This window comes from Triturus cristatus, chromosome 1_1 (assembly GCF_964204655.1).
Source record: "Triturus cristatus chromosome 1_1, aTriCri1.1, whole genome shotgun sequence".
Taxonomy (NCBI): domain Eukaryota; kingdom Metazoa; phylum Chordata; class Amphibia; order Caudata; family Salamandridae; genus Triturus; species Triturus cristatus.
Window position 1 is genome coordinate 49,537,164 of NC_140579.1, and position 21,420 is coordinate 49,558,583.

At 49.9% G+C, this 21,420-nt stretch overlaps 1 protein-coding gene across 1 annotated transcript in view; it reads left to right on the top strand.

The window, feature by feature from the left end:
- Nucleotides 1-622: 622 nt before the first annotated feature.
- LOC146869338 (solute carrier family 12 member 6-like) overlaps nt 623-21,420 on the top strand; it is an 836,907-nt gene continuing 816,109 nt past the window's right edge. Inside the window, exon 1 of the mRNA XM_085651026.1 lies at nt 623-817. Within this exon, the coding sequence (XP_085507152.1) occupies nt 730-817 (88 nt within the window). The 5' untranslated portion in view covers nt 623-729. The remainder of the gene's footprint in view (nt 818-21,420) is intronic.

The window sequence follows — 21,420 nt, forward strand, 5'->3', positions numbered from 1 at the left end:
AGACACTGCCAGCACCTGCAAACTCATCATCGAAGCTAGAGTCACCTTCAAGATGCTAACCCACGCTCACAAGGCCCTCGAAGACACCGGACCAGCATACCTGAACAGCCGACTCAAATTCCACACACCCAAAAGGACCCTACGATCAGCCCAGCTCTCCTACGCAGTGGTCCCCCGCACCAGAAAGACCAGATCGGGAGGCCGCTCCTTCTCCTTCCGCGCGGCCAGAGCCTGGAACGACCTTCCACTCCACCTCAGACAGACAATATCGCTCCCAGTCTTCGCAAGCAACCTCAAAACCTGGCTCTTCGACAGACCCCCTCCTTGATGGACTGGAACCTGCGAAGCCCCCCCTCCCCCTCCCCCCCACACACACACACACACACACACACACACACCCAGCGCCTTGAGACCCTTGGGTGAGTAGTCTCGCTTAACAAACACCTGATTTGATTTGGTTTGCGTGAATGAAAGTGTACACTTGTGCACCTGCGTGTGTTGGCGTCTCCAGGTGCGCGTCGAGGTGCCTGGCGGCTGCTGAGTGCGGAGAGCACGGTTGGCGGCAAAACGTACGCTGCTAAGAGACGGATAAACAGCGCGGGGCAGGGCTGGGTGGCGTCTCCGCCCCAGCATCGGTCACGTGCTTCTCAATCGGGACGCTGCCTCCCTCTAGGCCAGCACAGGCCGAGCAGGCAGGCAGGACTACCGGAGAGTCTCCTCGAGGCAGGCATGCCGCACTTCACGGTAACCAAGGTGTCCGAAACAGACCCCGCAGTGACAGCTCGCCTCACGGACCTCAACGAAACTGGGCGCTCAGGTGAGGCGCTTTGTGTGGTGGCTCCCGTGGAGATCTCACTGACTTGAGGCGAAACTGTGTGTTGTGGCCAGAGCTCGAATTGCGAGGCTCAGGGGAGGCGGCTAGGTCGAGGGCGCCATGGACGAGGTGTCCTCTGCGTGGAGGAGAAATGCGCACTTGCTGGGCTCTGGCGTTGCGGGTCTGTGCGCTCTTTGTAATAAGACTTATTGGTCTGCCCGCGTCACGTGACTTTCGGTGTGTAAGCCTTCATCCATCAGTGGACAGTGGACTATGGCGACTCGCAGGTGTAGTTTTTGCACTTTGCTCTGCATAAATACCCACGTGTTCTGGCAGTGGTATGCATTTTCATTGATGTCGGAATAAGGTAGCGAGGTTCTGCCCCTCTACCGGTGGCAGGTTGCGCACACACATATTTGCTTTGCACAAGCTGCTGTCTTTCCTGTGACCTGTACCGCAGTTTCCCTTCTCGAGACTCGCATGCACAAATCTCGGTGCCCAGGAAACTGCATGAGGATGGCAAGTGATCTACTATCCTGTCTATGATAGCCCTCTTGCCTTTCACCCCCAGACAACTGCCATGGTTATTTTACGGGGCGGAGTTGAGTTTTTTACTGCATACATTGATTAAACTCGTGACATTTTCCGAGAGTGGAGCAAATAAACAAGCAGGCTGGTTATAACGAATGCACTTTAGGGAAACACAGAGAAAGTGTTGTCAACAGCTCTGGACTTTCTGCCTCAGACAGGGTGCGACTGCCTCCTTTCTAAGCCGTCAGCCCATCGTGATGTCTCCATAATCTTAAGTACTTTTTCTATGCCATCGGTTGCTTTCTGTTCCTGCCACCCTTCCTATAAGCCGTCAGCCCATCGTGATGTCTCCATAATCTTAAGTACTTTTTCTATGCCATCGGTTGCTTTCTGTTCCTGCCACCCTTCCTATATTTTTTTAAGTCCCCCATTTTGTCTCTGAAACTTGAATTTCGCCTTTTCCTGACACATCATTGTATTTAATACTCAAAATGTGCCTACCTCATCACTGTTTGTCCTGTGACAAACGTGTTGAGGCCACAGTCCACAAATATTGACTGCAGTGTTAGTGGCCTAAATTATTTAAGGGTCATTCAACATTCAAATTCATAGTCCTGAAGATGGTCTAACGGATGCTTAAACCCTATAGACCGAAACGTCGACAACCACATCTAATTCCTTTGTGATTTACTTTTCCTAAAGATTTGTTTTCTGTTTTGATCCGTTACATTTTCCTTCTATATATATTGTTGGGAATAGATGCTCACATTAGTGCCCATGAGGTGTAACAACGAATTATTTGTAACCTCAGTTGCTGTGTGTTGTTTTATATTTATATCTGTAATAGTTTTTTGTACCCTTTGAAAAATCTTTTTTCATTATAAAGTTTGCATTTTAAAACACACCCTTTTGAAGAGTATTTGTTGCAGATTTAGTCTGATGGAATTGAGTAAATTCAATTTTTGAATAATCGAATGTGAGCTACCAGACGGAGCTTGCCACTATTGCTTTGCATATTGAATGCTGAACTGAGTGTACTAAAAGAAATCCCTTGTTGGCACAGTTAATAATGCCATGAGGGTAGCATTGGTACTTTGGATAAGATCGGGATGCATTTATCGAGGTCTTTCTGGTCCAGTTGCTGGAGGAAGTTTTGGGATCTTGTTGTATTTGAGGGGGGCCAGAGGGTTGATGGAGGAGGGAGCCCAATTTTTGGTTTCAACTTTTGAAATTCTTGCTGTCTTTGGGGAGACAAATGCTGTGTTCTGGTCGGTGGGTGTTTAGAGTGGTGTTCGTCTTTGTCAGTAATGCTGTTCCACTTTTGGCAGGCTGGTCTGGAGGTGGTGCATGCGCGTTAGGACTGGATGCTAAACTAGACGAGGGCACGTCTGCCTATTGAACTGGTCTGGGCATGTCGACTTGGATGTCGCAGAAGTTTGAGAAAATAAGGTCCAGCAGGTATCCGGCGAAGTGGGTAGGCCGCTTTACTAATTGGGTGAGGCCCAGGCCTCCAAGGTCTTCAATGAGGGCTCTCGAATTGGAGTTGACATGGTTGGTCTTCCAGGTGTAAGTTGAGGTCTTCAAGTAGGATGTAATTGCTAGCATTGAGGGTGATGGTGCAACAAAGGCTGTAATGGGGTCGGTGAAGTTGGTGCGCAGTCCCGGTGGTCTTTATATGAGAGTGTCATTTAGGGTTAAGTTGGTTGTGACATGAACTTTGAATGACAGGTTTTCAATGTTGCAGCATGAGACCTGTCCTTGGATGTAATGCAGCCGATGGTATTCTTGTGGATGATGGTGATTCCGCTTCTGGGCTTGTAAAGTGTGTCTTGCTTGGCCTTTTTGTATCCAGGGGGGATGGCTGTGGTGATGTCATGGGCCAATGTAGTGTTCAGCCACGGCCCAATGTAGTGTTCAGCCAAGGTTCCATGAAAAAAGTAGATCTGGGGCATTGTCGTGCAGCATGTTCTAGATATCTGTGGCGTGTTTGGTGAGTGACTGGGTGTTGATAAGCATGCACGCAAGTGTGAATTGTTGTGTAGGTGATTGCAGGACTGTTTGTGTCAGCGAGTGTTCTGTGCTGCCAGTGTGATGAGTGTTTGGTAAGTGCAAGAAAGCTTGAAGGAAGTGCAGGAGAATTCTCCCTCAATGTTGTGTGGTGCGGCAGCAGCATGTGGAGCAGAGGCTGGGGTTTTATCAGGCAGACGGTCAAGCATGGTAGCGATGAAATGGCAGAGGACCGGGGTTTCTGACATTGAGCGTGGTCCAGGTGCAGACGGGCACTGACTGCATTGCCTTTGGTGTGTCAGTGGTACACCTGCTGCGTGTCGACGCTGTGGCAGCCATTAAGTAGGTCCTGGGAAGGGAGAGTAGTGAGGTTATGGGAAATCCAGTGATGTCACTTCCTGTGCAGATGGGTGATGGAGAATCCAGTTATGTCACTTCCTGTGCAGATAGATGTTGATGGAAAATAGTTAAAAATAAAAACAATCCGCTTCAGAAGCTATAGAGGAAGTAGTGCCTTCACTCTTATCTATTAAGTTGGAGTCACCCTACACTTCTGCTGTGCTAAAAACTCCTGCTCCTTTACTGATGGGAAAAACCACTGAACTTCTGGAAACTCTTACTTCTGTCTGGTATGGTTCAGGCCTCATGGAAGAAAGAGCCATTAGATACTTTACTGAAAACAAAAACATCTGGATGTATTTGTGTGGAAAAAAAAGAAAAATGTATAATAATTATCTCCAAATAGCACTTCTACCAGCCTAAGGAAAAATGTTAGATAAGCTGGTAGCTAAATAACTGTCCATGGTCCTGGAAGAGGCAAACCTTTGGATGAATGACTGGCATCTGGACTTTTGCTAACAGAGCGGTGCTGAGATGGTGCTAGTCTCTATGACAGATCAAGATGATGCAGTCATAATGATACTCCTGGATCTCTATGCTGACTTTGGTACAGTACACCACAAAGTGCTGTTAAGAAGACTTGTAGACTGAAGGTTCGTAGGTTTACTGTGCAGTTAGCTTGGATCTTTCTTAAAAAGGCTCACACAATTGGTATGGTTGGCTACCTTTTTGTAGACATGTGACATAATTTATTGCGGTGTGCTGCAAGACACCTCCTTGTCCCTGATGCAATTTAATCTCAGCATTCAACTTCTGCTATGACTTATCCACTCATTTGGATGCCAAGCATTTTCATACATGGATGACACATATCATGATGCAGCTAAACCAAAAAGCAGTGGATCGCTGAGTCAGTTTGCATGATGATCTGGGCCCTGCCCAGCAATGAGTGGACCCCAACTTCCTAAACCTAAACATTGACAAAACCAGAGATCTTACTTCTCAGGTAAGTTTGTTGAAGCATCTGCTTACAGCCTTCATTGTGGGTGACCCACCAATCCCTGTGGCAAAGATCTAATCGTGGAAGATGATTCATCATGAGACTCTGTCCTTCACATGTCCCCTGTTAACCCTAGCTTTGGAGAAGGCACATAGGAACATTCTAATATTCCTTCCAAGTGATCCCTGCGCTATGGTAGTATGTTCTTGCATTATAGCTAGGTTAGAAGCGTAATTCCCCAAATTTAGGCTTGCTGGAAATTCAAACATTTAGGCTCCAGAATTAAGTCTGGTCTGTAAGCTAAAGAAATGATCGTACGACGGCTGTATGTCATAGGCTTCACTGGCTGTCCTTGGACCGAAGATCCTCTGCCTTTCTCATAAAGTCTACAACAATAAACACTCATCTGACTGATAAACATCTAAAGCACTGCTATCCACAAAGATCTCTGAGATCCTCAGGGTATTCTCTTCTTCCAGTTCCCCAGACAAATTGAGCTTGCCGGTCGGGGATGGTGATTTCTCTTTCAGGATCATAAGTTTCGGAATGAACTTCCAATCTTTGTAAATAAAATCCAAAATTATTTGGCCTTTCAGAAATCAATTAAACCTTTCCTATTTAAATAAATGAGGAACTGGCCATTTCCCCTACGATTAGTAAGGTTTGCTTTTGCACAAAAACGTTAGGTTGTTAGTGCCCAAAAGATGTTTTCTGAAGTTGGAGCTAGATTGGATATGTTGAATGATGTATATGAGGTTAAAACAAGAAAGGTGTGGTAGTGCTGCTGCTTATAGGTACGACATGTAGTGGAGAGGGTAAGGGTGAGGCTAGGCACCACTGTGCGTGCAGTTAATTATCACCTTTTGCATTAAAATATGTTGCATATAGAGCAACAACGTGTTCACCCATTGGAGGTAATGTTAAAACACCCATAAAATGTTGTGCAGAGGAAAATGGCACATTTGCAATAGCAGCTATTTGTGTCGGAAGCTTGTTTAAAGTACTGGAGACACTTTTTTAGGTCCCGCCTGACCCAGCGCATGCGCTGGTCTGGCGAGACTTATTGAGAGGGCTCCAAAAAGTGCTACCAGGCCAGCCTAGAGCTACAGTGCATGCGCGCGGGCGCACGCACGCACCCCGCTTTACCGCGATTACTTTCACTTTCACGGCCCCACGGCCGCTTTAATGTTTGATCGCGATCACTTTCGCGGCCGCAGGGCCGCTTTGCATAGCCAATAGGTCTCGCTTTTGGGACCTTATAAGTATTTAGTTATGCAACTGTTGCATGGCTAAACACTTATTGGGTCCCAAAGGCGAGACCTATTGGCTATGCCAATGCTTGTTGTGTTTACTGTACCTTTGCAGATAGGAACTAGCTCTGTGCAAATAAGCCTTATGCCTGAACCTATGGCAACAGTTCCCCCAACCCACTAAGCGGTGTATCCTCTGGATGAGAACACAGACATGTCCACATCCGAAGTGGCCTTGTTAGCCCTCATCAGTAAGGCACAGCTTCAGTTCATGGGACGAAGAGTAGTGGACCCAAAGTGAGAGAACACTTTAGAGTGTCTCATTGAATAAAGCAAATAAGCGTTCGCCAAACCAGGAGATTTGACCTTGTGCTAACACAGATAATTAGAGGCATGCACAAATATGCATAGAATATCTGAGACTTGTCTCTGTACATTCTATCTCTGTGCCCACGTTTTTATTCCCAAAGCTTTTGGCGCCATTTACCAGGTTGCACAGTGACATTACACAATAATTTATGTACATTTGGGCATGCAAACTTAAAGGGTTTGCCCTTGCTTGTTCATTTGGCCACTAGCTTTTTCGAGTCCCCTAGGTTACGTAAATGTTAACGACCGAATCAGCCTTAATTGTAGCAGCCGAGGAGATCCGGAGAACAGTTGATAGTGGGGGTAATGCAGTTCTTGTATTACTTGACCTGTCGGCAGCCTTCGACACTGTGAACCACACGGTGTTAGTGCAGCGGCTGGGGGAGGTAGGGATCGGGGGTTCGGCTCTGTCCCTCCTATCCTCATTTCTGGAGGGGAGAGTACAGAGCCTGTACTGGGAGGGCCTGCAGTCAGATAGCTTTTATCTGCCCTGTGGGGTTCCCCTGGGATCAGCATTATCACCAACGATATTTAATATCTATATGCTGCCCCTGGCCAGTCTCATTAGGAAGCATGGTTTTGCTTTAGTGTCATATGCAGATGACTCCCAGCTCATAATCTCAATTGCTAAACAGCCTGAAGATACAGCCATCAGGTTCCACACCTGTTTAGAGGAGATTATGACCGGGATGAACAACAGCTTCCTAAAAATTAATACGGATAAGACGGAGGTTATCGAGTTTGGCCAGGGGCAACCCCAGTGGGATGCTTCGTGGTGGCCAACGACAGCTGGAGAATGCCCCAGTCCGGCTCCTAAGGTTAGAAACCTGGGAGTTATTTTCGACCGTCAACTAACCTTCTCTGCCCAGGTAAACAGCCTCACCTCTTCCTGTTTCTTTTGAATTAAAACCTTGAGGAAGATATTTCCCTTTATCGGGAAGGAATTACAGAAGACAGTGGTAGTGGCTCTTCTGTTGTCCAAGTTAGATTATTGTAATGACCTGCTACTGGGGACCAACAAATTCCAAATGAGCAGGTTACAATCATTCCAAAATGCCGCTGCCAGATTACTCCTAAACATACCAAGAGCCCTTCATTGGCTTCCCATCCAGCGGCGAGTTGATTTCAAGGCCCTATGCTTGGTCCACAAGGCATTTTATGGTGGAGGAGCCAAGGCCATTCAAAAAATGTTCAGACCCTATACTCCAGCTCGCTCACTAAGATCCAGCACGTTGGGTCTTCTCCATATTGATAGGATCAGGAAAGTGAGATGGGTGGGAGAGCTTTCTCCCATTGCGCAGCGAAGCTGTGGAATACACTGCCAACAGCCATGCATTTTCAATCAAACAGACTAGTATTTAGGAAAGAATTGAAGACCTGGCTGTTTGCCATAACATAGGTGTATGGTATAGGCTGTAATACTCGTACTCACTCTTGCGCCAAGACGCCACTGCTTTAAAAACATATATCCTATCCTATCCTAAATCATCTTTAATGTGACCAGCTCCCGCAGAAGGAGTTGACAACCAGCATCTGCAGTTATTTGCGGATCACTTGTGATACTCCTTTCCTTGCAGCCTCCCTTCTCGTTTTAAGAAAGAGAATCACACAATTCCCGCATATCTTTCTTGCATGGCATTTTAAATATATGAAGTTGTTAGAAATGGCGATTTCTGGTTGGCTAGGGCTGGCGCCAAAGCCAGGCAGAAACCACCACTCTAGTTAGGGCTGGGGAGTTACACGCCAAAGATAACCTCTGCTCACCCCCTTGGTAGCTTGGCACGAGCAGTCAGGCTTATCCCGGAGGCGATGTGTAAAGCGTTTGCGCACGCACCCAGCAACAACACCCAAGGCCCACCACAAAAGAAACTCCACACAAGGTATTATATAACAATAGCCTTTGTATTATACCAAAACACATGAGATACTAGTCACACAATTTACACTGTGCCAACTGGCACTGGGCAGAATTTTACAAGGGATTATATGTACAGGGGACAGGGCCACATGGACCACTGTCAGAAATTAGCACTTTTAGAACTTAGCACCTAGAACATAGGATATAAAATTACTGTAGCACAAAATAGAAAATGTAGCGCACAACCAGTAATCCCTGGTAACAGGTAAGTACCACCTACGCAACCCTAACCACCGTAGGAAAATATTACGCAGGGAATCATGAACACATCAGCATAACCTATACCAGGAAAAACCCTCTCCTACGCATAGGCACAGCTAGACAGAAACATAGCATCAAGGCATTGCGCCGGCGCAAAAGTACACCAGTAACAATAATCCCGTACCCTAGGTGAGGGCACAACACAGCAACCTGTCCCCAGGCCAACCTGGCCTTTCAGGGGCTCAAACGCCCTGTGTCCAGCAGAGTCAGGGCAAGGCTACGCAGGCTGCGCAAACCAGGGCGCACAAGGCACAACCTACACGTTGCTGCTGCCCACTAAGTGCTGGGCAGCTGGGAAAATGAGCGTGGGCACCACTGTGCCTTTTTAAAACAAATATAGCAGTCACGTGGAGCCTCTCTGGGCTCTAACCACAAGAAATGCCCCCTAGAGCCTTCGTGGCTCAAGAACAATGTGCCCCCAAAGTTGGAGCGCCCGAGCGCTCTGAAACAACAATGCCCAGCGTGGGAGCCTCGTGGGCTCTGGACCAAATGTGGGGCAACGTTGGAGCGGCCCGCTGCCTTCCAGGGCCGCTCTTACCAGTCAACAAAATGAAAATGCCCCCGTAGTTGGGGGCTCGGGAACACGTTGGGGTGGCCCCGCTGCCTTCCGGGGCCGCCCGACACTCATACTGCCCCCGTGCCTTGTGCCGGCACGATAGAAATACCTCCTCGCAGTTGGAGCCCTCTCGGGGCCCTTAATCACACAATGCCCGGAGCAGGGACGCCCGCATTCACCGTCTGTCTGGGAGGTGGCGTTCCCTCTGCAGCGGTGACTGGAGATTCACCCGGGCCCCCTCCTGGGACCCGGGACTTGGCAGGGACTCCTCCGGACTCTACACACACCCGCGGGGCTCTCACCACACACGGGAGCCCCGCTGGTGAAGCCGCCGTCCGTCTTCACTTCTTGGTCCCGGCGCGGACTCTCCTTCCGTGGGGCTTCCCTCGTCCGGCTGCAGGAGCGCGGGGTAGGCTCCCGTCCGCTTCCTGTACTTGGCCACGCCCCCGTCCCCTCTGTGGCTGCCTGACTTCCTATGAGCCCGGCCGCGGCGGTGATCTTCTCGACTTTCTCCGAAGCGCGGGGTGGGCTCCCGCCTTCGCATTAAAGTACAAATAGGTGGAAATAAGCGGGGTGGGCACCCGCTATAGAACGAATTAATTAAGCGGGGTGGGCACCCGCCATCAGAAACAATGCGCTCCTGGCGCTGAGGGCACAGGGGAAAGCGCTCTCTGCGCCAAAGGCAAGTCCAGCGCTTCTAGGCGCTGGAGGCTTCAGTGAAGCGCCAAGGAAAGCGCTCCTCGACGCTGGGGTCCCAAACAAAGCGCTCCCAGCGCTACAAGTCAAATAAAAGCACCTCCAGGCGCTCCAGGGGAGAATACCAAAGTCCAGCAAAGTTCTCCCCTGTATGCAGCAAGGCAGGGGGGGGCAAGGCTGGACCCAGAACCAGCTCACTGGGCCTCCAGGCAGGGAGGTAGTCCAAGTGGCGGTCTTCTGGTCCAGCTACAGCAGCAGCCCCCCTCAGATAGGATCCTGGAAGAGAACAAATTGTAAGGGGACACAGCCCCTTCTTATACACCTTTTCCCTTTGTTCTTGGTTCAGGGTGAGGGGGAAAACCAGTCGCAGCTGGTTGGGGAGCACCCTTGATGTGCTCAGCCCCTCACTCTATTCACTGTCAGGGCTAGGGTCATCAGTTGCACCAGAGGGGGCGGAGCCAGCATTGTGTAGGGAAATCCCTGCCCTATTCAGGTCCAAGGGGCACTCCTCCCCAGCCATCAGCATGCTAATCTCACACTCACCACTTGGGCAGACCCACCCAGACTCCTGAAGCCAGGCTCACCAGCCAGCTCCAGCCAATCACACGCCAGACACATTTTACACTAATATGCCAACTCCTAGAAGTGGCACTTCCGCACATGACATAATCACGCATTATACATCATTGCGTAGCATTCAATCACACGAGTCCGCACATACCAAACTCGAGCCTGCACACCCCACGCATCAGGAACTACCAGGGACACATACATTCCCCATGCATTCCTATGGGAGGGCAGGCCTATCTCACCAAATGCATTCAGAGTGCACACGCACTTTACTCTGGGACACAGGGAAAGTGCGCAGGAACCAAAAAATCACTACCACCAGGTCACCAGTAAAAGCAAAAAGTTTAGGGGTGAACCTGCCAGAAGGGCCAAGTCCAACAGAACTCCTCACACATAGTCCGACAGCTTTTCTCTTCCCTGCTCCTTCGATGAATTGTTCTCTTGGGGAGCAGACATCTTCACCAACCGAACAAGTAAGGCCTTTCGAATAGAAGCCCATGCACATGGCTACAGACCACTAAATGGCCATGGTCTGTGTCTCGTTTCCCATTCTATCTCCCCTGACCCAGAATTTGTATCTCTCTCCCCCACCCCAGAATATGTACCATTTGTAGACGAATGGATTTTATTCCTGAATTTACTTATGCTCTATTTAGCGACCTCTAAAAAAACAAAAGTTTGAGTCTTCCCTGTCGGTATCCATACATGCAGGATGACGGTCAGACGTCTAGACCAGGACTCCACATGCTGTGCTGTAACTTCCTTTCCTATCCCCTAGGCAGTACCCTGTTTCTTTGCTTTCTAGGCACAGTCTCTGTTTTGTAAGACTCACTGATCCAGTCCCATTCTGCTTCTTTTTGTTCCAGCTGCTTCTCTAGTTTCCCCCTGCTTTTCAGCAAACTTTTCGGGGGGGGGCCCATATGTTTCTTCCTCTTCGTTTCACCTGCTTCTTGTCTTTGCCCCCTGGGTCCTTTTCCCAGCCCTCTTTTTAGGTCTCGCCTGACCCAGCGCATGTGCTGGTCTGGCGAGACTTTTTGAGAGGGCTCCAAAAAGTGCTACCAGGCCAGCCTAGGGCTACAGTGCATGTGTGCGGGGGCGCGTGCGCCGCACTTTCGCCTCTTTGATGTTTGATCGCGATCACTTTCGTGGCCGCACAGCCGCTTGGCATAGCCAATAGGTCTCGCTTTTGGGACCTTATAAGTATTTAGTTATGCAACTGTTGCATGGCTAAACACTTATAAGGTTCCAAAGGTGAGACCTATTGGCTATGCCAATGCTTGTTTTCTTTTGAAGTGAGGCTCAGCTTCGCCTTCCTTTTTTGGTCGGGAAATGGCCCTTTCTCCATTGGCTGCATGCACATCCATTTGGCCCTCAGGTCGCCATCATTGTCTTGCCTGCTTTAAAACGTTGAGTTGCCCCTTGGTCGAAAGCTAAACAGACAATCGGAAGTAGCAACCTACAAAACAACTACAAACTTGCATACTTCCTGAAAGACAGCGAAGGGTCCCTCTTTCTCTGTAGCCCATAATTGTAGGAATACTGAAGAGATGTCTTTATTTTGATATGAAGTGGTGCTTCCTCAAAGTCAACACAATCTCATTTCTTATAGGTGGAGAGGTTGCCGCGATAAATCTCATGTTTAACTCCGTATGGCAAAAGAAGCAAGGGAAATGTACATGTGTACAAAAACAGCAACATCAAAACATCACAGTTTTATAATAAGTAAAAATTCCCAATCCGATTTAGTTAAAAAGAACAACAGTTATGATCACAATAACACATAAATTAAGTAAATATGATCTATAGTTCAGGAGACTTGAAGACAAGAATTGAAGTGCTTTTTTCATCAAAAGTAGTGTTTGGAAGTATTAAAGTAACACCACCAACAGCTTGGCAGAGGTTCTCAAAAATGGCCTCTTGAAGGCAGCTTACATTAATTGTTGGCACATGTATAACGCATTGCCCTACGTTATAATGGTTAAATACTGCCACTTACAACCATAGTTTAAAATTCAGTCTAAAATTACTGTAACTAGTAGAGATGTCGGATGTCAGCCCCGGTTATCGCGTCCTCTCCACCAAGTAACACCGGAAATGATTGACCAGTATCGACTGACTCACCCCTGCTCTCTTACAGGGGATTTAGAACTGGACCTTACTCATTTTCAAGCATGGCTAGTGCAATGTCTGGAGGACTTGGCCCCGCCTAGGCGGTCCTTTAAGAAATCCTCACGTGTGTCTGCCCCATGGTTCACGCATGTGCTGAATTCCAGCAGAAGGCTTTGTAAGAAGGCCGAGAGAGCGTGGCGAGCAAACTACCTGGATCCTATGAAGGAGGCCTATAGGTCTTGTATCAAGGCCTATCATAAGGAAATCTATCTGGCCAAAAAAGCCTACTTAGCTCAAAGGATCGAAGAAGCCGCCAACACCAGTAAAGAAATCTTTGCAATTGTGAAGGAATTCACATCACCAGTTGCTATTTCTCCTAAGTGTTCTTTCTCTGAACCTTGGGTTCTGCAATTAGCTAATTTCTTTGCCAATAAAATCAGGAGCATTCAGGCAACTTTTCCTTCCTTGGTGCGGGGGGGACTGCCCTGTCCTAAAATCCAGTCCGATGTGCCTGATCTGGGAAGGCCCAGCTTGATGAGTTTTCCTCCTATTGAACCTCAAGTTTCTTTGGAAATTCTTCTAAAAATGAGATCTGGCTCTCCACTGGACCCCTGTCCCGCAAAGTTTCTGGCCAAAGTTGCTCATGCTATTAACCCTATGGTTAACCCAATTTTAAATTGCTCATTGGAAACAGGGATAGTACCGTCTACTTGGAAACGGGCGATGGTCATTCCTACTCCTGAAAAAGCCCTCCTTGGACCATACCATTCATGCTAATTACCGACCCATCTCTTTACTCCCGGCCCTGGCAAAAGTGGCAGAGAAGCATGTTCAGTCTGTCCTCTCACATTTTGTTGAGTCTCATGGTGTTTTGCATGATACTCAATCTGGTTTCCGTGCAAATATGAGCACGGAAACGGCTCTGTTGGAGGTGGCTGAGGCCATTAAGGAAGTCCAGGACTCTGGGGGGAAGGCACTGTTGGTGCTGCTGGATCTCTCGGCGGCATTTGACACCGTTCCTCACGACCGCCTATTAACGCGTCTTGCGGAGATTGGTGTTGGAGGAACGGTGTTCAATTGGTTCAAGTCCTTTCTGACCAACCTCCAACAGACAGTCTGGGCACCTCCGTACTCCGCTGCAGTGCCGCCTTTGGATGTGGGAGTCCCGCTGGGGTCAATATTAAGCCCGACTCTCTTTAATATCTATATGTCCCCTCTGGCGGCGCTGGTTGAGTCTTTTGGTGCCCAGATTGTCTCATATGCTGATGACACCCAGCTTCTTTTCACCTGCGAGAAAGATATGGACTTTGATGGAGATCTTATTAAAGGCTGTTTGGGTGCGGTTTTTAACTGGTTCCAATGTAATCCGCTTAAATGCAACTCGGATAAATCCGAGGTTCTTTTCTTCGGCTGTCCCCCGGATACCTGTTGGAAGTCCTGGTGGCCAGCGGATATGTTTCCCCCTTCCAATGTGGCCTTGTTGGCTAAAAATCTCGGTGTTAAGATGGATACCCTTCTCACCTTTAAACCGCAGATTATGAGCCTGGTTGGTCAATGCTTCGGGGTTCTAAAGGCGCTTAGAAAATTTCTTCCCCTTCTTTCCATCGCTCATAGGAAAACCACTGTGCAGGCCCTGATAGGATCTAGGCTGGATTACGCCAATGTCCTGTATCTGGGTCTTCCGAAGTTCCTTCTTTCGCGCCTGCAGATTGTGCAGAATTCGGGCGATCTTCGGTCTTGGCCACCGCGCTCACGCTACAGGACTGCTGCAATCTCTTCACTGGCTGCCTATTCAGAGGCGCATTGAATTTAAGGCGCTTAGTATGGCATTTAAGACTCTGCATGGCACTGGCCCCCGCTACTTGAGGAAGAGGATCGGTTTTCATCTGCCAGCTAGAGCCTTGAGGTCAGCTTCACTGTCTCTCACCACGATCCCGGCAATTAGGCTTGCCAGGATCGGTGGACGGTCTTTTAAGTATCTTGCGCCCCGGGCCTGGAATGCCCTTCCACTGTCCCTAAGAAAGAGTGAGAGCCTGATGGCCTTCAGAAAGAATCTCAAAACATGGCTGTTTGGCCAATAGGCTCCACCTTCCCCGGATGGAGTTTTACGGTTTCGGGTCTGATAGCGCTGGGACACTCTGCTTGAGTAGCTGAGCGCTCAATAAAACCCCATATAACATAACATAGTTTCAATCACATGTAGGTTTAAATGTTCTTTAAAAATATCTGATGAATAAATGTCCTTGGGACTGATTTCTTTAGAACCCAACCCAAAGTTTCCAGTTGTAGGGACCACTCATTACTTTCCTGGTTCGTCAACGTCTCTGCTTCTTCAGGGTAGCCTTCCTGGACCCAAGCAATACGTTTTCCTCATTTTCATTTAGGTTTAACTTCAAGGCCAAAATCCAGTCCTTACTGCTCTTGATGTATTTCTTCAGGCATCTGCAGCTGGCTCTGGCTGTAGAATCTTTAACAGTTTTTCCATCTTGGGAAAGGGGCACTGCATCGGGTTGGCCTCTTTCAGTCAGGCCCTTCAAGTGCCTTCTTTTCTGTTGGTCAGCAAGCGACTAGCATCCCTAAACGTCAGAGAAACCTTTCAGAAACAGAAATGCAAGTCAAAGTAGTGTCCCCACTCATCAGGAAGCGTAACCTATTTCAGTGGGTAATTTCTTCTGTCCCAGTTGCCTGTCTCCTTGAGCCTGGTTGCATTAGTTCTTACAGGATGTACTCAACTGTGATTGGTGAACACCCTAAGTGATTTCAGCTACAAATCCGGTGCATTCTCCTGTCTTTTACAACACTGTGATCAAAATCCTGTTTCCCTGAAGCAGACCTACCACTAAAGCGAGCCACAATGCTTTGCTCTCAAGTTTTGCTAAAAGGCACAACTGAGCCTTTAATTTAGTTTCCTCTCTCTTCCTCCTAACTCCTGGAAAACCCACTCCAGCCCCCGCAGGGGTTGGGCACATCTGCGCCCACCCCCTATGGTCAGTGGCTTATGGTCAATACCTTTTCTAGATCTACCCTTAAAGGAGAGGTGTGTCTGAGAACCCATTGCCAGGCAATTGTTATCCCAGAGGGGAACTGAATATGAAAGACCTTGGTCAAGAGAAGGCTTTGATCAGTTCTAGTTGGTCTTCTCTCACAATGGGGTAAAAGATGTGAATGAACACATTTATTGTATACTTGTATTTATATTGCATATTACTCAGAATTAGAATAACGTTTTAATAGATAAAAAAGATGTAATAAATGTATACAGATGGTAGCGTATATTAACTAAGTTGGGTAAATCAAACAATGCCATTGCGTCGAACCATGTATCAATAGCATGTTTAAATAACATTGGCATTAAATAGTGTTGATGTGCGACAGATAAATCTGGGCAAACAAACAAAAATGCTCTAAGTCTGGTAGAGGGCAAATAGATGAGTTACGTTTAGATGAGATATTATCAGTGATCCTCCTGTTTAAACATTTATGTAACGGTCATTGGCAAAACCAATAGGTCAGACTTGTTTTAGGCATATGTTCGTTGTTGTGTGATATGTCAGTATCCAATAATAGAAAACTCGCAGAAAGGCACCTAAATACTTGTCAGGTGGTATGCTGTTTAAAGCGTCAGATGGTGTGCTGCGTAAAGCGCAGGAGTTTAGTTCACATATTTTGAACTGCACCTTTAATTACTTAGGAATCCTGCCCAAGAGGTATGGCCTATTTATGCTTCATTGGCCACACCCCTTTTTATGGTTTAAATGTTTTTATTGAGGGATAGCTCAAAGAACATCAGGACAAAGAACATACAGAGAGACCCGAGTGCCTCTTACAATGCCAGAACAATCATCTGGGCCCTTGTCATTCCCTTGTCCCCCGAAGTGTGCTCGAACTGAATGATCATGTACTAGACCACAACGTACCACTGTGAACCCCCATTTCCCACCAAACCCCCCCCAAATAACTCTGCCCCCCCGCCGCCCGTCAAGCCCTTTCCCCTCCTCCCACGCTCCACAGCACGCCCAAGGCCCGCCAGGTTTAATGTCCGTCCCCATCGGAAGTCTCTGCAATACGTAACAACCTTAAATATCGGGGACATGTAACTTCCCTAAATTCTGAGGACAAGAGCGATAAAAAGGGCTGCCACAGTTCCCTGCACCTGTCTCCCTCCCCAGCCAAGGTCAGCGCTAACTTTTCCATACCCAGGACATACCACAAGCAGTGGAGCCATCCCACAAAGGTCGGCAGCTGAGGTGTGCGCCAGTGTGCAAGTATGTTTTGTATAGCAGACCCCAACGCGATGGCCATCAATCGGCCTCTGCGGGAGCGTAGTGGGTATGTCAGGGGGTTGGGCAGACCCAAGAGCACATAAGCAGGGAAGCGCGGTATCTCTGTCTCGAAGTGCTTGTCCACTTCATCCAGCACCAGTTTCCAAAAGGGTTGGAGGTGTGTACAGTCCCATAATAGGTGCGTAAGGCTACCCAGTTGCCCGCAACCCCTCCAGCACGTCGCCTCCCTAGTGTGGTCCATCGCGTGTATGCGCTCCGGCGTATAATACCAATAAGTCACTACTTTTGTGAGGGTCTCTGTGAGCCCCATATGATAAGCCGAGTGTCGTGCCCTGTAATAGATGTCCTCCCATTCTTTATGAGTCAGGGTTCTTCCCAGTTCTCGTTCCCATCGGAGCCTGTGCGCATTGTATGTGTGCTTGTGTTTAACCTGCAACTGTTTATAAAGGTCTGAGACTAGGTGTTTGTCGGATGTACGAGTGATAAGCCATCGTTCATAGGGGGAAAGGCGCCGCTCCGCCCCCGAGCGGACCTGCGGCTGAAGCGCCCAGTGCCTTACCTGCAGATACCGTAACCGCACCACCTCCGGCAGCCCGAATTCCCTTCGCAAAGAAGCGAACGAGGTCACCCCCCCTCTCCATAAACATGACACAGGGACCTACAGCCCGCTGCCTTCCAGCTCGAAAAAGCAGCCTCTTCTAGTCCCGGGGTGACATCGGGGTGACATCGGGGTTGCCTATCAGCGGGGTAAGCGGGGACGGGAACGATGTGAGTTTGTGCGTGACATTAGTGGCGTCCCATACCTCCAGGGGGACCCGCGTAATATAGGAGGCATATAGGTTAGGCGGTCGATGCGCCTTGCGCAAGAAGGGGATATCCTGTAGCGGTCGCGCAGCCACCGCCTGATCTTGAAATAGCCAATGCTTCTCGGACTCCCATCTACTCCACTCCACTAAATATCGCAGCTGAGCTGCCCGAAAGTAGAGTCCCAAATCTGGAATCCCTAAACCACCCGCCCCCGGGGCCAAAACCCAACAGCGCCCGCCAGATCCGCGGTTTCCTCCCATTCCAGATAAACCGAGCCAGATCTGACTGTGTCACTCAAATCCATCCCGCCGGTGGACGAAGAGGTATATTGCGAAAGAAATGGAGAATCTGCAGGAAGATGGTCATCTTAACCGCTGCAATCCTGCCCAACCACGAGAGGGGATAATGCCGCCATCTGTCGAGACCCCGGCAGATCCTGCCGTGCAGCTGTGCATAGTTCGTCTGCGCTATCTGAGAAAGCGATGGGGCTAGTTGGATCCCTAAATAGGGTATCGTGTCCGCTGCCCAACGAATAGGGAGTCGGGATTGCAAATGCTCACGGGTGGACCGCGACAACGACAGATCCAGGGCCAGGGATTTCTCCGCGTTCACCTTAAACCCGGCCGCCAGTGCAAAAGCCTCCAATTCTGCCCAGGACGCTGGGAGGGCAGGGCCCGGGTCAGATAATAACAGCAGTACATCGTCCGCATACAAGCTGATTGTATGAACAAAGCCCCCAAACCGGATGCCCGTGATCTCTGGGTTCTGTCGCACTCTCTGGGCCAGAGGCTCCATATAGAGGGCAAAGAGGAGGGGAGACAGCGGGCATCCCTGCCTCGTGCCCCTCTCAATGTGGAATCTGGAAGACGTGCATCCGTTCACTCTAACCTTGGCTGTGGGGTATCTATAACGGTTAAGGACCTGCGTGCGAAAGCGGTCGCCAATTCCAGCCCGCCCCAGTACCTGTTCTAAGAATGGCCAATGAACCCGGTCGAACGCCTTTTCGGCATCAATGGCAAGCATCATGTATTCCCCCGGTGCCCGAGTGGCCTTCTCTATAAGATGCAGTATCCGCTTAGTGTTATCAGACGTTTGCCTCTGGGGGATGAAGCCTGCTTGATCCGGATTCGTGAGCCCCGGCATAAGAGGGCAAAGGCGTGAGGCCAGTATCCCCGTATATAGCTTAAGATCCACATTGAGGAGTGATATCGGGCGGTAGGAGCCACATTGAGCACCGTCCTTGCCCGGCTTTGGAATCACTCCTATCGACGCCTCCAGGAGGTCGCCTGGGATAGCTCCTTGAGCGGCAAAGGAGTTGAACAGCTTAGTAAGGACCGGGGCCAACAGCGAGCCAAATTTCTTATAAAAGAGCGGGAAAACCGTCCGGACCCGGGGCTTTCCCTAGTTTAAGCCGCAAAATGGCAGACACGACTTCGTCCAAATGAAAGCTTCTGTCCAGGTGTTCGGCCTGCTCAGGTGACAAAGCCGGTAAATCCACCGCATCCAGCAAGGCTTCCCCCTGCGCCCGAGCCAACGGGGCCTCCGCATACAGGGATGCATAAAAGTCGCAAAACGCCTCTGCAATAGCACTATCATCCGTTGCTGTCGAGCCGTCTGCCCTAGAAATCCGCTTAACAGGCTGTCGTTGATGTACCTCTCTGAGCTTATGAGCCAAGAGCCGCCCACACCTATCCCCCCCTGCATAGTAAGCGTGTTTCAGCCGCAGTGCCGCATACTCCGCCCTGTCTTGGTCCAGCGCTGTCAACTGTTGGCTAGCCGCTTTAAGTTGCCGCCATACTCTCGGGCCCCCGTTCTCTGGTGCATGCATTCCAACTCTCCCACCTGTTGCGTAAGCTCGTCCCTCTTGCGGCCACGGTCCCTATTGTCCGCCGCCGAGATAGAAATGAACTCCCCTCTAAGGACTGCCTTTAGCGCCGCCAATTGCGTAGCCAGCGAAGTGTCTGTGTTGTCGTTATATGTGTGATACTCCTGAATGGTGCACTTAATGCGCTGAAGGACCTCGTCGCGGTGCAAAAGGCCATCTCTGAGATGCCACACCTAGAGGGACGTGGTATGGGTGGGAGAGTGAACACAGCGGTCACCGGGGCATGATCCGATAAAGACACCACCCCTATGTCCGCTGCTGTCGCAAGTGCTCTCATCGGTGCAGAGACTAATAGGTAATCTGATCAGGCATAGGTCTTGTGCGCATTGGAGTAAAAGGAGTACTCCCTATCGCGGGGATGCAGGGATCGCCAGAGGTCGTCCAGCCCCAAGTCCTGCAAGCGCGCAAGCCCCTCCGCAGTAATGGCCCCAGCTTGGTGTGAGCGCTGACCGGATCGGTCCTGAACAGTGTCGAACACCAGGTTAAGATCCCCCCCTATAATGATATGGCGGTCTGGTGTGGTCGTGGATTCTGTGAGTGCAGAATGCAAAAATCGCTCAGAACCCTCGTTCGGGGCGTAGATGGAGCTAACAGTGAATGGCATCCCCCCAAGAGCGAGACGATAGGTCAGAAGGCGTCCCCTGATCTCAGCCACTTTGTGGAGGACCCCCCCCCCCCCCCCCCCCGAAATCGCTGTGCCACTAGTATCGCCACTCCAGCTGTGGGGCCAGAGGAAAAAAACTGGGTGGGGAACCTCCGGGACCTAAGGCAGTGGCAGTCGCGCGCCAGCAGATGAGTTTCCTGCAAGAGGCAGAGATCCGCTTGGGAATTTTCCAGGTAGGATATAACAGCCTTACATTTGACTGTGTTGTTAAGACCCCGGACATTCAGGGTCAGTATTTTAAGTGTAGCGGGTGGCATGATGGGTAACGCATTGGGAACCCCGCCGCGGAACAGCAGCGCCGACAGGGGCTCTAAGCCGTCGGAGTGGCAGCGGGACAGGGACGTGAGAGTGCAAGCGATGAATCAGGCTGTGCGAGAAAGACGAGCACGGGGCCCCCACCCTTCTCCCACCCCAACAAACCCCCTCAAAACTAAAAAAGGAAAAACCCAAACCATGAAAACTGTAACCATATAGTCAGTCGCACGCCAGCGACTGGCAAAAAGTCATTGGGGAACGTCCATCAATCATGGAAAGAAGCCTCCCTCCCGCCGAGAATCCAGCTGCAAGAAAAGACATATATCAGGTACCGTGCTTGTCCAGGTCAGCCATTCTGCGAGCTCGGAAGTTCCGTTGACACAGCTTCCAACGCGGACTGACGACCCTTCGTGATCTCAGCAGCTGGCGGTTTTTTAAAACGGCGTCTACAACCCTGCTGCCTCCAGCGAGGCCCAGCCTGTCCCGTGCCGGAGGCGGCGGCCCCCTCTCCCCCTCCTTCCTCGGGGAGGGCCACCCCCATCAAGCTGGCGGCCTCGGACAGAGAGCGTAGCTGGTAGAGTTTGTCGTCCTTACGAAAGACCAAACGGAAGGGGTGACCCCAGCTATAAGGGATGTTGTTATGCTGGAGGTGCGCCGTGATAGGTCTGAACAGGCGCCGTTTTTGCAGCGTGAGCGCAGACAGGTCCTGAAACAGCACCGGTTTGTGATCTCGAAAGTGTAAGGGCTGCATACGGCGTGCTTTTTGCATGATCAGTTCCTTGGTAAGGTAGTCCTGCACGCATACCAGGATATCCGGCGGGGACTCCGAGGACGCCCTAGGGGGACCCACCCTGTGCGCTCGGTCTATCCCCAGGCTCGTATCCAGCGGGCGCTCCAAGATGTGATTGAATGGCTCCCGCGAGTAGGCGAACAGGTCCTTCGTGTCGTCGTCCACTTTCACGCCTCTAATTCGGATGTTATGACGACGGGAGCGATTCTCGAGGTCGTCAAGATGTACCTGTAGGTCCACCTGCTGATCATGCAGGCGGATAATCTCCTGCTGAAGATTTGCGATTTCCTCGTCCTTGCCATCACTCTTGCCCTCT